At 46.9% G+C, this 16,108-nt stretch overlaps 2 protein-coding genes across 2 annotated transcripts; one reads left to right on the plus strand and one right to left on the minus strand.

Annotated features, from left to right (window-relative positions):
- Positions 1-517: 517 nt before the first annotated feature.
- Positions 518-2,327, minus strand: LAESUDRAFT_712235 (uncharacterized protein; the record flags this gene model as incomplete). The annotated part of the gene is made up of 8 exons (XM_040906887.1): positions 518-666; positions 691-801; positions 868-892; positions 1,031-1,313; positions 1,354-1,479; positions 1,536-1,614; positions 1,694-1,834; positions 1,982-2,327. The coding sequence occupies 8 exons, from the start codon at positions 2,325-2,327 to the stop codon at positions 518-520; spliced, it is 1,260 nt and encodes a 419-aa protein (XP_040767534.1).
- Positions 2,328-14,496: 12,169 nt separating this feature from the next.
- On the plus strand, positions 14,497-15,237 carry LAESUDRAFT_735413 (uncharacterized protein; the record flags this gene model as incomplete). Its single annotated transcript, XM_040910584.1, has 1 exon — positions 14,497-15,237. The coding sequence occupies one exon, from the start codon at positions 14,497-14,499 to the stop codon at positions 15,235-15,237; it is 741 nt and encodes a 246-aa protein (XP_040767535.1).
- Positions 15,238-16,108: the final 871 nt, after the last annotated feature.

A 16,108-nucleotide genomic window follows, 5' to 3' on the forward strand; every position in this document is an offset into this window, starting at 1 on the left:
TCCTCAGCCTAGCCCTTGTGGCAGGCTTTTTATGTGGGATCATTTGTGCAGGTCACAAAAGCAGACTTGCCCTTAATTGAGTTAAGTGCTTTGGTGCTTTGTGACAGGGGCACTCTGTCGATCTCGACTCTCGCAAACTCCACGACAACCTCGATCACGACGTCCATGTCTGACTCACCTCCCTGCCTCCATCTGCAAGGGAGGTGTACCAGCAGTACCTTCGGAAGCTGAACGAAGCTTTCCTGGAACAATCAGCAGCTCCTCAGTGGCAGCCTCCTCTGGCCAGGTCCTCTTCACTGCCAGTGGCCTTACCTAATGGTACGTGACTTCACCCTTTCCTCTCCTTTGTGCCTCTTGCACCTCTCGCCTGCTTCGTATACGTGTCGCACCTCCATCCTTTGCCCTCGCACCTCTGTGCCACTTTCTCCTGTGCCTCGCACATCCCGCACTTCACACTATTCACGTGTCTCATTTCTTTGCGCCTCGTGCCTCTCATCTCTTCGCACCCTCGCGCCTCTCATCTCTTTGCACCCTCGCGCCTCTCTCCTTCTTGTGCCCCTGCACCTCTTGTCCCAAAATTTGTTTCATCCTCACCATTGCTGGCAGTTGCCTCTGCACTGCCCATGCACTCCTTGACCCCTTCGGGTCTCTCTTGCCATTCACTTTCTGAACTTCACCTTCCTTGCTGACTCCTTGAGTTATCTACAGCCCCTCTTGCTACTGCACTCTCAACCGCTGTGCCTCTTGGCCCTTGCAAGCTGTCACCGCATGACTTTCCTGATGTTCCCATGGAGCTCGATCCTGATCGTCTTATGGATTCTCCTGCGGTCATCAAAATCATCCGTTCAGGCCTCAAGGCGTACATACCGCTCACGGCCTTGACAAATGAGGCCTGTTGCATGTCCATAGGCTGGCTCACCATCAAAAGGAGACTCTTAAGGTCGAGAACGGATCTGTCACCATCTCGCTTTCAATCCTCGATGCCTCTCGTGAACCGTTCCTCTCTGCTGCTGAATTCCAGCAAGCCTACCCATGCTACCTTTCTCTCATTCATGCACACTATCCGGGGCAAGGGAAGGTTCATCTCGCAGACGAGTTTGAAGCCCATTTCAGTCTTATCATCAGCCGTTTCGACTGGGCTGAGCGAACTGGCACGTACATCACCCTCGATATCATGATCCAGCGCCAACACCATAATGGAGTCGCTGTCATGCCCTCTCTGTGGCAAGCCGGCCTCTACTCCCACATTCGTGAGGAATGTGTGACCGGCTTTAACATGGGCACCCACAACCAGGCAGGTTATGTCTATGACCCTGTATATAACCCACCGCTGGCTCAGCGGTGTGCATTCACTGCTCTTCTGGTGGCTGGTGCTGCTGCAGTGCCCTCTTGTTCCTTTCGTGAGCACTCAGAACCTTGCCATGAGGCCAGGCCTGCCTGGGACTCTGGATAGGGGGGTGCTGCTGCAACCAGTTTGCGCTGCATCACATGCGGCAGCACTGCGCATAAAGGAACTGATTGCACCTGCGATCAACCTCCCTTCATGCAGTGCCGTAATGGCAAATTCGTCACGCCCAAGGGAATCAACCTGTGCTTCCAATTCAACCTCAGCAGCTGTCAAGGATGTCAGCGACAACACCTGTGCTCTCTCTGTGGACAGACAGGGCACAACGCCCAAACCTGTCCCACTCACTGATGTGTGAGCCATCGTCACTCCTCTGTGCTGGGATGCATGGTTGGAGGAGCTTACAGCAGCAGGCTGCCTCGATGATTTCAGTGATGTTCCCATCAGTATCCGAGATGGTTTTTGCTTGGGTGTTTCTTCCTGCCTCACCTCTACGTATATTCCTCATAATCACAAATCTGCCTCAGATCATCCTGAGGCTGTTGCGCTACACATTTTCACTGAGCTGGCTGCGTGCCGGTATTCTGGTCCTTTCCATCCTGATCGTCTCGAATCTCTTATTGGTCCTTTTTGTACCTCCCCTCTTGGCACCGTTCCTAAGGTGAATAGCCCGGATGTCTTCTGCATCATTCAAGATCTCTTTTACCCACGTAACGACGACCCCGTGATACCCTCTGTCAACTCCAAGATTGATCCAGATGACTTTCTTACTAAATGGGGCACCTTTACCCAATGCATACTTTTGCTGGTCAACTCCCCTCCTGGAGCGCAAGTATGTGTCAATGATGTCGAGAAAGCCTATCGCTGCATGCCAATCGCATCTGACGATCAAGTGTTCATTGTCATCATGTGGAACGATCTCATTTACGTTGACCATTGTGCAGCTTTTGGCTCTGCCAGCTCTAATGGCATTTTCAGTCATGGTGCTGATGCCATCGTACACATTTTCAAGTTCAAAGGAGTCCAAGACATCATCAAATGGGTCAATGACTTTCTCTTTTTTCGGTATCCGATTGGCCGGAATCCTGATGGCTCCTTTCTCTATTCATATGATGAGTCCCTCATCTTCTCTGTCGCTGCATGCCTTGGCTGGCTGTGGTCCCTGCTGAAGCATGTTCCATTTGCTCCAGCTTTCGACTATCATGGCTTTCACTGTTGAGATACTCGACAACAAGAAAGCTAAATATCTCCTTTGTCTCACGCCATGGGTCTCTGGTGCTTCTGTTTCACACAAGGACTGCCAAACTGTCATCAGTACCCTGACGCACTGCTGCCTCACCATTCCTGATGGACACTCTCATCTTCCGTCCTTTTACTGTATGAATGCTGCCTTCGCCTCCACCACAAATTCATATGTTAAACATCACATTCCCACAGCAGTGCTCACCAACATCGACTGGTGGCGGAGTACACTTTCTCAACCTTTCTGCAGATCTAAGCTGTCTATTCTGCCAGACGATGACTCCTTGTCTATCTTTGTTGATGCATCCTCCTCCTGAAGAATCGACCTCATCGTAAATGGATGTTGGCAAGCCTGGCACCTCCACCCAGGATGGAAATCAGATGGTCACGATATTGGATGGGCAGAAATGGTCACCATCGAGTTGGCTGTCCACCATCTGATCGCCGATGGCAAGGTCGCACACCGATACCTTATCTGTTCAGACAACCAAGGTGTCATTGGTGCACTTGAAGCTGGTCGCTCACGCAGCATTTCCCAGAACCAAGTTCTTCAAAAGATTGTATCTCTGTTCTCTGCACATGGTATCTGGATTCGTACCGAATATGTAAATACAAAAGACAATCTCGCAGACTCCCCTTCTCATGGCATCTTTCCTCCATGCTCTTCATGTTTGCGATACCTCTTTCCTGTACCTTCACATCTCGATCCTTTTCTCGAGCGTGTACGGTAATTATGATAATATAAGTACTTATGGTCTGTAATTCGTCGTATTGTTCAAAGGCCAGCGCCGGTTCCTATGCGCTAGCCACCTCAGACTGGTAGCCATTTGTTCACTCTATGGAACCCACCAGCTCTAGTGCTCCCTTCACCGCATTTCTTTCTCAGTTTTCTTCTCATCTGCATGAGTCTCTGGGCAATCCAATACCTGCCTTTCACTATGGGCCCTCAGACTTCAGCGGTCTCATTCGGTGTGAGCGGACACGGACTGCCCGACATCAACCTTACGCAACTACCACAAAACCCAGTCACTCTGCACGCTCTTTATTCCAACCTGTCCTATTGAACAGTAACAGCTCACGGAGACCTTTATCCTCTCATGACTTCCTATCTGTCGACATCAACTCTCATACTGAATCTGTCCTCTCGCAGTGTCTCGCAGCTTCTACTCTTGATCAGTATAGCTCTTGCCTGAGATCCTTTATCACCTTCTGTGATGGTGCAAGCATTCCACCACACATGAGACTTTCCGCCGATGAATTCTTACTTCGTGCCTTCATGGCATCTAAAGCTGGTTCTCATGCTCACTCCTCAGTCCAGAATATGCTATCTGCTGTACGTGCATGGCATATTATCCAAGGTGCCCCTTGGCATGGCAGTTTGTGACTCACTTATACTCTTAGTGCCATTGAACGTCTCGGTCCCAGCTCAAAACCTCTACGACTACCTATCACTCGGTCCTTACTGGAACTGCTGCATGGCGAGCTTGACCCATGTGACCCAGAAATGGCTTGCATCCTCTGCATGGCTGACGTGGCCTTCTGGGGTCAACTGTGTCTTGGGGAGATCTTCTTCTCTTCCCGTACTCACTTCGATCCTCGACAAATACCTTCCCGACAACATCTAGCCAAAGCATCCTCACTGCATGGCTCGCATTTCCTGCATCTCTAGTTCACCAAAGTCAAAAAGTGCGCCAGTGAGAAGGTCACGATTACATGTTAGCAGGGCCCTTCTGACCCCATTACTGCCCTTCAACACCACCTTCGCATTAATTCAGTCCCTGCTGATCTGCCACTGTTTTCTTTCCATGCAACCAACAACTCCTGGTCATGCCTGACTAAGAAACATTTCTTGCAAGTGTGTAATGGAGTTTGGGCCAAACACGAACATGCCCACATTACGGGTCATTCTTTCCATATCGGCAACACCACCGAACTCTTGCTGGGTGAAGTGGATCCAAACATCATCAAAGTCATGGGCAGATGGTCTTCTGACTCCTTCCTGCGGTATTGGCATGCCATAGAAACCATCATTCCTATGCACGCAGAGCTTCTTACTTCAACGGTGGCACCTTCTCTCTCTTGTTCCCATCATCGTAAATGTCTCATGAAGAAATCCATCTGGTTCGACCTTTCATAGTAATACCTTGTATGCATGTTCACTTTACGTTGTTTTGTACAATTATATGATGATTCGCTTGACTCGTCTTGTGGTAGGGGTTCCGAGCATCGATAGTGATCACTCGTCAGCATCTTCATCTAGCTTTGGGTGTTCCTCATAATCTCCTCCCAGCACACACCAGGCTCCCAGATCCCATTCGAACTCTGGGACCAGGACGTTCCACGTCCAGCCTATCCCACCACAAGCATTGCCATGACAGGGCAGTGCAGCTCTTTAGGCTCAGACACATCTCTACTGTCACAAACCATAAGATCTTCTCTTCTTCGTCTGCACTTCCATTTCGAAGAAGGAAGTATTTTTGAAACAGTATGCATGGGGCTGGCCATGGAGACGTGTGATTCAGCCAAAAATTTATCATTCATGCCAGTGCCCGAGTGTTCTGGTGCAGGATCATCCAGAGATGGGTATTTCTTCTCAACTTGATCAGCCCAAGAATGCTGATTGGCACTTGATGAGTCAGAATCACTGTTGAACAACTCGACGATGCGTCCACTTCGATGCACTTGAGGAATTGAGATACTCGGAAGGTTGTTCCTTATTGCTTCCAGTGCTTGGATTCGAGGAATCAATACTGGAGTTTCGTGCATATGCCAGCTTGGGATGCTTAGGTGACAGCAAATCTGGGATTCGTCCTGCATTCCATCATTCAGTCTTTTGCAAGGGTCGCACCTGTGGGTTGATACTCCCTGAAGAGTTGAATGTCCTTATCCTTTCACGGCATTCGTGTTGCCGATGTCCAATCTGCCCGCAGTTCCAACATTGACCAGGGAATTGGTTATGTTGTGGTTGCACATGACGAGAGTCTTCTTGCATGCCCTTGAATGGCTGATTGATCCATCGATTAATTGAAGGCGACGACTGCTGGTCTGTTGTCGACTGCTGCCACTGCATCTTCTTCTTTCTGCCTTTCTTGTTAGGGCATCTTCTAGGCAAGCTTTCTTCTGAAGAGGAAGATGTAGAAGACATGGCACTGTCATCGTCTTTTTGCTGACTGTTGTCAAACTTCCTTTGAATGAGGACCTTAATGCCACGCCATTCTTTTTGACTAAGATCGAGCAATGTCATCAGTACTTCCTTCCATATTGATGTAGGGAAGTCCATCTGGTTTGCTCGAGATGAATGAGTATGAATGGTGCCAATCCAAATGGTGTTCATGCCAAGAACATGCTGAGACATTCGGTTAATATCCATAGGTTCGTCCTCATCTTCTTCGACTTCCTTTTTCTTCTGATCGATGGGTTGGTTTTGACTACCACTACCGAGTCTGAGGAGGAGGTAGGTGAGTCTTGTATTGACCAATTTCGTGACCAACTGTTCGATCTGCTTCCGCATTTTCTTCGTGATCGACGAACCTTCCAAGGGTTCTTTTGATCCGATAGATGGTTTCTTTGGGCTTGCCTCCTTTTCGTTAATTGAAGAAGTCTTCTTCTTCTTCTTTGGTTTGATGATTGGCACTGTTCAGCTGATGTTCGGACTCTTTGCAGGACATTTGTCCATTTCATGCCCTGTCTTTCTGCACTTGTAGCATAAGTGTTCCTTAACTGGAAGGCTCCGAATATGCCATGGTCATCATGTCCGATCAACGTCCATCGCATTTGGGTCATCTATATCCATTGAATTTTCATCATCCACTGAATCGTCCTGATTCGCATGTGTGATAAAATTGAAGATATTGCTTTTCCCTTTATGGACATTTCAGAGGTCGGTGACTTGTCTTGCCATGTCACAAGTGTCTTTGTACGTAGTTGGAGGATTAAAGACAATGAAGACCTTTTCTGCCAACTTTGGATCCAAGCCTCACTTGAAGTGTACAAGCTTGGCATAGTCGTCATTGATTTCAGCATAACGGAAGAGGATATTGAGATTCCCAATGTAATCATCGACTTTTCCTTTCTTCTGCATGCACCGATTGTCTATCAGTGTTTGCCATGCTTGATCCTTGGTTGCGACTCCTCCGTACTTTTCTTGGAGCATCATCCGGAAGTCGTGATAGAGTCCTAGATCATCCGAGTTTCCTGTTTGCGCAATCATTGCCACTTCCCATGATTTGACCCATTTTGCTGCTGCCAAGCCTGGTTCGAAGTTGGATATGATAAATGCTATTTGGCTATAGTCATCGCCATATATGTGGATGTTGGCCTGAAGATATCATTCTCCAGCTTGAAGGAATGAGGTAAATGTCCGCTTGTCTCCTGCGAATGGTGGGATCTTTCCTAGATGTCGTTCCTCCATCTCTGGCTCTGTGGGAACAGAATTGTACATCACATACAAATTCATTTTCAGGAGATATTCCTGTCATTGGAATTTCAGACATGCCGACCCTGGATATACTGGTGGCCCTTGCACTGGGTCATATCGTGCCTTGATGGGATTTTGGTTCGTAGTTCCCAAACTACTTGTCTGTGCTATGGCTGACTTTGGCCTTACTGGTATTCTGAGCGGTACTGAAGACTGTCCTCCTTCTGAGGCTGTCCTAGTTAAAGGTGTCGTCCTGACCCCTTTCCATAATCCTAACCCATCGTAGGGTTTCTTGGATGTTGGCGTAGTACTTGGGTCACCACTCCCTAACAAGTTTGGATTGATGCCGAGAGGATTCCATTCCTCCCGCTTTTTTCCTTTTCCTAATCCTTCAGTGTCCTCTGACCTTAGATCAATTTGTATTGCTTCTCCTCTTGGAAGCTCTGTCTATGTCAGGAATTCTTCCTCGAATTCCTTCCTGATGTCCTTTCGATTATCCATAACTCGACAGATTTCTTGGACATCTCTTTTGAGCTCTTGTAGCTCTTCTTGTTCTTCTGGGGTTGTAAGGTTCCCCAACCTTTGACGTCTTCATAACGCAATGGCTCACCTATTTCTGATGTCCGCGAACCAATCTAACTCTTCATTGGTTGCATCATTCCATGACAACGGCATCATGTATCCTTTATCTCCTTGATAGCCCACTGGCTCATCTCCGGAGTCTGATTTGTATCCTGGATTCTCCCGATATCTGTCATGGCTAAGCTTTGCCACATGAAACATGATGTCTATGGGTGCTTCACACATGACCTGCTCATGGGTGACCTTTATACTGAGTGCCTTGTAAGGCCCCAGGGTCCCACTTGGAGCAGTGACTCAAGATCTAACATAAAAGGGTGGTGAGCCCCCTATCAGCCAATGGTTGGCAAAGAACAAGTGAGTGGTGATGAGCCTCACTGTCGAGCTGACTCAAGGATGAAGGGATGTGGCAAGCCATGATGGATGTGAGAAATAGATGAATAAGACTGAGGGCTACCTCAGTCACATAGGGCATATATATACATGTGGGACTGGCCCCTGGTCACTCTAACTATGGTGTACCTACTGGGGTCCTGGCAAGCCACATGCGCATACTACATAATGTGCTACGGCCAATAGCAATGTACCTACTAGTAAATACTACGTGGTCATTGGTGGGCCGTAGACTTATAGATAAGTTCATGGTCCGTGCGGCATTCCGTAGGGGTGCCGTCTTGGCCATGAGGTATTAGGCTGACCTCCTTATCAATCCAGACCTCGGTGTCCCATGCCTATGCCTGAGCCTATTGAGTGGCTATCAGGATGTCATGTGCTTGGGCATCTCTTAAGGTCACGTGCCAGGGGCGCTTGATAGAGTGCTACCTTGTAGGTCACGTGATGTGGTGCTTGACGCCTACAATTGATAAGATCCTTGAGCGCTTAGCTGATCATCAATGATGTCGCATGGCTTTTGTGGCTGGCTTTGGTGACACTGCTTGAGTCCAGTTACAGTAGGGCTTTCCGAATAGGGAAATGCTGATATACTGTGACAATATGACATTCTTGTTAATCCTTTCTTGTCCTATCTGATAAAACTGTTGCCTGTAAAAACCTGTAAAACAAAACTAACATATCCGAAGTTTTGAGTTGCCTTGGGCGAGAGTTGTAGCAGCACTACAATCCCAGGTTCTGCACTCGCTGGCCCAGATATACCTATTGAAGGACTTGTTGTGCTCGCTATTTTGACTGAACAGCTATTCAGCTTTGAATCCTGCCTACTCCTTGTTGAGTGCTTGGTGTTCCGTGCCTTTGCTGGGAAGGGCTTTGGTATGTCTTCAACATATGCCTCAGTTGAGGGCTTCTCTTCTGGATAACCACACAGGCTACCGCTAGTGCTTGAGTTCGGATCCCTGCCTACTCTTTGTTGAGTGCTTGGTGTGTCCTGGCTTATTATTCTCCAGTGGCTTATAACCAGTTATCTTCCGTATACTCAGTGCCTCTGGTGAGGATGGGGCTTAGGTCGAATAGAGGATGACCACACAGGTCTGGGTTGGATCAAAGATCTGGGTGACCACACAGGTCCAGGGGGTAACCACGCAGGTTCTTGACCACACAGGTCCCTTCTAGGCCTTTTGCACCTAGGCCCCCAACTTCGACAAGTGAATCTTGTGCAGAACCACACAGGTTTGGGGGATCACACAGATCCTAGACTACACAGGTCTCAGGCTTGATCACCAGTAGACAGTCACTTTTGAGTGAGGGTTCTAAACCTCGACAGGTTGACTGATTGGAAAAACCTCTTCCTAATGTTATGAAGCACCTTTCCACCATGTTTAGTGATAGCCTGACACTCAAAGGGCAGAAACAAAAGTCCACACAGTACTTGCCATCCCAGAGGTGTTTATAGTGCTGTCTCAGCCGAGCAGAGGATGTAGCAGTAAGGTATTCCACTCTACTCTTGTGAGGCCCTGGTTGATCCAAGCTACTGCACGTTCACCTGAAGGTTACTAGGTTTGCTTGATCTGGCTCTCAACAAGCATATGAGCTTGATACCCCTAGAGAGCAAATGCAGATTCCTTTCACACAGAAAGTATTGAGTATCTCCAGATCTTAGAGTGCAAATGGGTTCTGAGAACGAGGAGGAAGAGGTTAACCCTCTCCTACTGTCCTGGCCCCTTTATATAGTAGCAGACCATAGTCTGGGATACTAGTACAAGGGGTCCCGCTAAGCTATAGATAGGTGAAACACACCAGAGCTTAACCGCTGTGAGCCAGGTAATTGGCGAGCTAATGTTAGCGCAGGTGAAATACCTGAAATATGAAATAGGAACCAAAGTCCTGGATCACAGATTCTGGGGTTAGAACTTGAGAATAATAGAAGCTGTTCTCAGTCACATAGTGACCTAACAGTTGTCCTTGGTCACATAGTGACTAGTGACCGTGATTGGGCATCTCTTCTAGACGCTTGTTCATGGAGATCACGTGACCATGAGCGACGACATGTTTCGTAACAGAACTGTTTGACAAGTTTCGTGAACAAGTTATCGAAGATAGAGATTTAGAAACAAGTGTTTTGTTTCAAGGACAGTGTGTGCCCTATAATAATGCAGTTGAATGACTTGCTAAGGTCATGTTCTTGCGTGATACAGTTTTTAAAGACATGTTTCAGGTCAAATGCTTTAGAAACAAGTGTTTTGTTTCAAGGACTATGCTTGCCTTGTTTTCACAGTATATCTTAGATAAGAAGGATATATCCTGTCAAGAATAGAGTCGATGGACTGCCATTGATTATCATATGATAGTATGACAAGGAATGAACCAGGCATAATGAGGAGGCTAGTCTTTGTAGTGCTATGCACTCTTCCAGATTGAAGATCCACAAATCTGGGGTGGCTTTAGTTTCTAATCATTTAAGAAAAAACAATGGGTTCTTTGTTTTAAAGACCTAGTACAGATGCAATCTCGGTTGACTTTCACTGAGCTCAGTTGAATTGTACTGTCTGCTTGTCATTGAAGTATCCTATGTACTAATTTCCTGATTTAGAAATATCTGTGTTGAATGAATTTAATGACTATTGAGACAGTGGATATATCTGCAACGTCATTCAATTGAACTAGATATTGGACGACTGCCATTTGATGCAGTTTAAAGACCTGCTCAGGTCAAATGGACACATTTTCTGAGCTTGCCAAAAGCAGTATATCAATCTGCTGGCAGAGCATCAAAAGATACTTGCATTACCATGTTTATCTGATGACAAGTCAGATTTTGTCACAGTATTAAGTGGCACCTTTCTTTTTGCACCATTAAAGTCCTCATTTGAGTGGTTATTCAGACGCCAACCTTCATATTGGTCTCACAAAGTGAATACTTAGACAAACAGCACAATACTGCCACATACATTGCAGATACAACTATGTCTACCACATGACCACCAAGCACCCATAATTCAGCCACCCAGTCACGTGACACTGGCCACTTGCCCTATTGGAAGTTGTCAGACATTGGTCACATGATACCAGGCCACTTGCCTAAAAAGGAACCCTTTCGATCATCAAGCTAGCAAGCACCCTATTCGTCATTCAAATAGTGGCACCACCTTGTCACTCAGATAAGTGACACCAACCCTATTGGCTACTCCATAGTGTCCCCATGTCACCGCTCAATAGTGGCACCACTTTGCTGCTCAAATAGTGACACCACCTTCAGGCAATTATCCCATTGGATGGAATAAGATTACCTTGACGTAACCATGGCCTTTGTAGATAGTTGCTATAGTAGCTACCAGAACCTAACTGGTTATGGTATCATGTTCACATGTAGGTGTCAGGGGTATTTACCTTAGTATAGTGACTGAGGTCCCTACCTGCATGTATATAAGTACCCATGAGGAAGCTGGGTATCCCCAGTTTCATTAATCTATTTCATGTGGCCTAAACAGCCTTCACCCCTCTTTTGTGTGATATAAGGCTAAGAGCCCTTTGAGTCTTGTTTTTCAGACTGCATGTCACTGCATGCCTTTTTGGCCTTGCCCTTTGTGGCAGGCCCTTATTTTAGTATTTGTGCAGGTCACTGAGCGTGGCTAGCACCTTGCAGTCATTTCCTTGCCTTTTGGCAGGATCTATGATGCGCCGTGACAGATTTGCAAGGATTGAATAGTGTGATCACTATCCTCATGGTATGCTTGTGTGTTTGATAACACACTCCATAATCTATGATTGGGTATGTGCTTGTAATGAGCACTCCCTAATCTATGATTGGATGTTTCCTCTTTTCCTACATATTATATAAGTGTATTCAGTGTTTTACTGATATACTACAGGCATTTTGTGGAATGGTGTATTCAGATTGTTACTGATATACTACAGATCTATTAGAGTGATCCTACAGTTCCTCTGATCTGTATTTCCTTCATATCACCCCCACATTGCACATCATCGGGTTCATCGTTAGGAGAGTGTGTGTAATGTACAAATATAAGGAGAGGTGTGCCAGTATGGCATAGGGGTGGAAGGGCAGAAAAAATGACCGATTTTCCTAATTTTATCTACTCTAAGTAATTGTCGATCGGTGATCACATATTTAGTGAATAATAGTTTCAAGTGTCAAGCACCTGCGTGGACCATTCTATGTAATCATAATCTCATGAATAATTTCAAGAATTTTTATACAGATAATGTACATATACAAAATCAATATGTAGTGTCGACGACAGCCTGTGGCTGCAGAATCAAATGGAGTGGTAAAATATTGTCAGTCGACGTATCGAACTAACTTTGCTGATTATAAATTGATTGTCCAATGAAGGTATATACTAATCATATTTTAAGATTTCTCAATTAAGGTACTGCCAGCAAATGTGTGTATTTTTATAGCACCCATGCAGGTGCTTAAATGCCCAAATTATGGTTTTCCAATAAGGTACTATCATAAAAGGTAACTGGTCAGATGACCTAGTTGAGCACTGAAGAGCGCAGTTGCAGGGTGTCACAAAGACCCAAATACGAGGCAAAGTCCGAAGTCTTACTTGCTTAGGGAACTAAGCCGAAGTGGCGGATGTCGCTGACTATAAGAGGCATACTGGACTTGTAGGGGAAGTCACAGTAGCAGTCAAGAGTATCGAGTATTGACGAAGGTAGATAAGTCTGGGGGTGTAAACCCAGACGAGCCCAGTATATATACAAGCAGGGTCAGACCCCTGATATACTGTCTAGCGGGACCATGGACACACCTACAGTGGGTCCATGTGAACGATGACTCAGCACATGTTCTAAGAATAGGCAAAGCTCAGTGTTACCGGCGAGCTATCTTGAGATAAGCCAATAGCATTAATCTACGAAGTCGTACGATGCTATCATGAGACCTTGCCATGCGGCTACAGGGTCAGCTGGCTATACCGGCTGACTATAACTACTCTAACTATGTAACTACCTTCTCAGGTAGCGGAGCTCCATATCTCACGGTGTTGCAGGAGCTTATCCTATTGGAGGATAAGTGACCGGATCTTGAGTCTTCAGATATGGTGCCTTATCTATTAGGCAAAATAGTTGTTACCTGTCATATGACGTGTGCATGTGATGGTGTGCACAGAATCTGCATGTGATGTAATCAGGTGACATGCACTCGTGATATGAGCGCTTAAGACATGCACGTGAGTGGTCTCGTGACCATGAAGCGAGCGCTTAGAAAATGTGGAATGTTACAGTTTGTGACACAGGGTGTCAAGGTTGAAGCGGGGCTCATAATCTGTTGAATGAGCTACATGCTAGTGCAGCATGCGCAGGAACACCCAGCAAGGTGAGGACCTAGTGGGCAAGGCTACAAGACTCCCAGTTAAGGGATCGAGTCTCTCAGTGGAGAAGTCACTATAGATTGTGGTGTAGCTATCTGGTATATATACATGTGGGTAAAGACCCCATATACCGGGTCTGGGACCTCTGGTATCTACAACCACGTCTATCTACATAGATGAGTAATACTACAGTATCTAACACATGACCTGTGGCTGTGTGTACTGGCCAATGGCATATTTACTTTCTATCGTACAATACTCTATGAATATCGTGATTGGTGTCATGATCTCTGTCATGACACACTGCAGACTCCTGATGCTCTTCTGTCGCTGTACATTCCATTCCTCATTAGTTGCATCTGCTCCGCAGCGTGCTCTCGACTACTCGAGGTTGGATAGCCTTGAGGCGGATATTCTTCTTTTGGACACAGATGTTGTGGACGATGTTCTAGTCGTGCTTGGTTTCCTTCAGATGACTCTTGCATCCACTTCTGCTTACGAGATCATTCTTATATTCTTCCTTAGTAATGCTTTCATTCTACATGTATATAAGCTGCGATGATTCTCCTTGAATCGTTGCAGAAACAACGCCAGTAGCCTCTCGACGTACCTTCCTATCTATTCTCTTTGCTCCTCATTGCCTTCGCTCCTTGCATCACCCTTATCTCCTGAGTTGAGCCATTACAGTTTGTTCCTGCCACCCAACTTCCATTCTTGGTCATCCTTTTGCCTTATTTGATAACTTCCGTCTTCGCTGTGAAGCATAGTTCAGCACCTTCGCACCTTCTTCTGCTGCCTCTCTCACCATGACTTCTGATGACATTGCTATGGACCTTGAGACACTCTTCGGCCCTCCTCCTGCTCAGCCTCAGGTTCAGGCTCAGGCCCCCAGTGATATTCCCACTGTCCCCATAGGCACTGATGATCCTCCAGCTTTGCAGGCCCTTGCTCAGGCTGTAAATGCTATCAACGGCCTTGCTGGTGCTCAAACCGCCTTCACCGTCAACCAGGCTTCTATCTAGGCAGCATTGGCCAACATAGCAATGACTCTGCAAAGTGCGATGCCTACTTCAGCTACTTCGGGCAGCACCCCCTCAGGTGTCATTCGCTTCAAAGACCCTCGCACTTTCAATGGTACGCCCGCAGCAGTCAAGCCTTTTCTTGCTGATCTGCGGAATGCTATGCACCTTGCTCACCATCATCTGGTGTCCGACTATGACAAGTGTCTCTACATGAGCACTTGGCTTGAGGACGGTTCCCTCAAGTCCTGGTTCTGGGCTATCGAGAAGACTAAGCCCGATTTGCTCAACGACTATGCTGCCCTCGTTGACAACTTCCGTGCACACTTCGGTGACTCGGACTTTATCAACAGTCAGATGGACAAGATCAAGAAACTCACGCAATGTTCCTCCGCTGCCAAGTATGCATCTGCATTCCATGAAATTCTCATCCATCTTCCCATCCACGATGACCTGATCAAAATCAACATGTCCAAGAAGGGACTCAAGGACGACATCAAGTCTCTGTTCCTCATGATTCAGGCACCTACCAATTTCGACAATTATGTTGCCCAAGCCATCACGTTCGACAATCGCATCTATGTGCATGCTCAAGAGCTCAACATCGATTGCAAGAATGTAATGTCGATTCTACCTATCCCCGCTGCTCCCCGCCAGTCACAGCTCTCTACCACATCATACACTCCTGCCTTGACCGACCCTGTACCCATGGAGGTCGACGCCGTCCGACATCACGGGCCGCTTTCTGCTGAAGAGAAGCAGTGTCACCGTAGCTTAGAACTGTGCAGATACTGCGGTGGTAAGCATGACATCAAGTCGTGCACTCTTCTTGCAAAGCGCAACACTTCTTCCTCTTCGTCTGGTTCTTCCCAGCAGGGAAAAGCCAAGCCAGGGGCTCACTGAATGTCCCAGAGCCTCCAGAGACAAATGGGACTGCTTTGCCCTCGTCTCCGGCTCCCTGCAGCACCCACATCAAATTGACCTCTGGGTCATGGGTATTGCATGCTACTAGTGCCCCCACATTCTGCCTCTCTCAACATCTCATCTCGTCCTTACACGACAGCAATCACTTCTTCATTAATGTATCCCTTATCTTCCCTAACCGCAAACCTGTTCATACTTTCACACTAGTAGACTCCGGAGCCACGACCTCGTGCATCTCGGACTGCTTCGCACAGTGTCACTCTCTTCCATGCTCGCTCAAAGACACACCTGTGCCTATTACTGCTGTTGATGACTGCCCAATCACTTCTGATCTCGTTACGCAGAACGTTCCAACTCATCTTCACATCTGCGACCATGATGAGCATATCACGCTCTCTGTGATCTCTGTTCCCTATCCCATTATTCTCAGCCTTGATGTCACGGTAACACCAGACAAGAGATCAAAAAGACTAAAAAAGGGACAGTCACGTGGAACGTGCCGCCCTGATCTCCCTGATCCCAAAGGAATCTCCCTGAACCCTATGTGGCACAAGAGCCTGTTGACTTACTGGTCAATGTGGCAGATGCAGGAAAGGGTGAGAGATATATGAAGGAGCTGGTGAGCTCAGTGAGTGCTACAGGTAGTAAACGAGGAGAAACAATCTGAGGTTTCGTCCCCTACATGGCTGGTCTTATATACACGTACAGCGGGCTATCTTACCTAAGCTACCTATCTACGGGTATAAGCAAATGGCTGTACATGAAACAATAGGATGTCCAGAAGTAGAACAATAAGTGAGAAGATCGATGGTTGCCGCAGTAATGCGTGTGCACATCGTGCCTATCTTGG

Source organism: Laetiporus sulphureus, assembly GCF_001632365.1.
Source record: "Laetiporus sulphureus 93-53 unplaced genomic scaffold LAESUscaffold_7, whole genome shotgun sequence".
NCBI lineage: Eukaryota > Fungi > Basidiomycota > Agaricomycetes > Polyporales > Laetiporaceae > Laetiporus > Laetiporus sulphureus.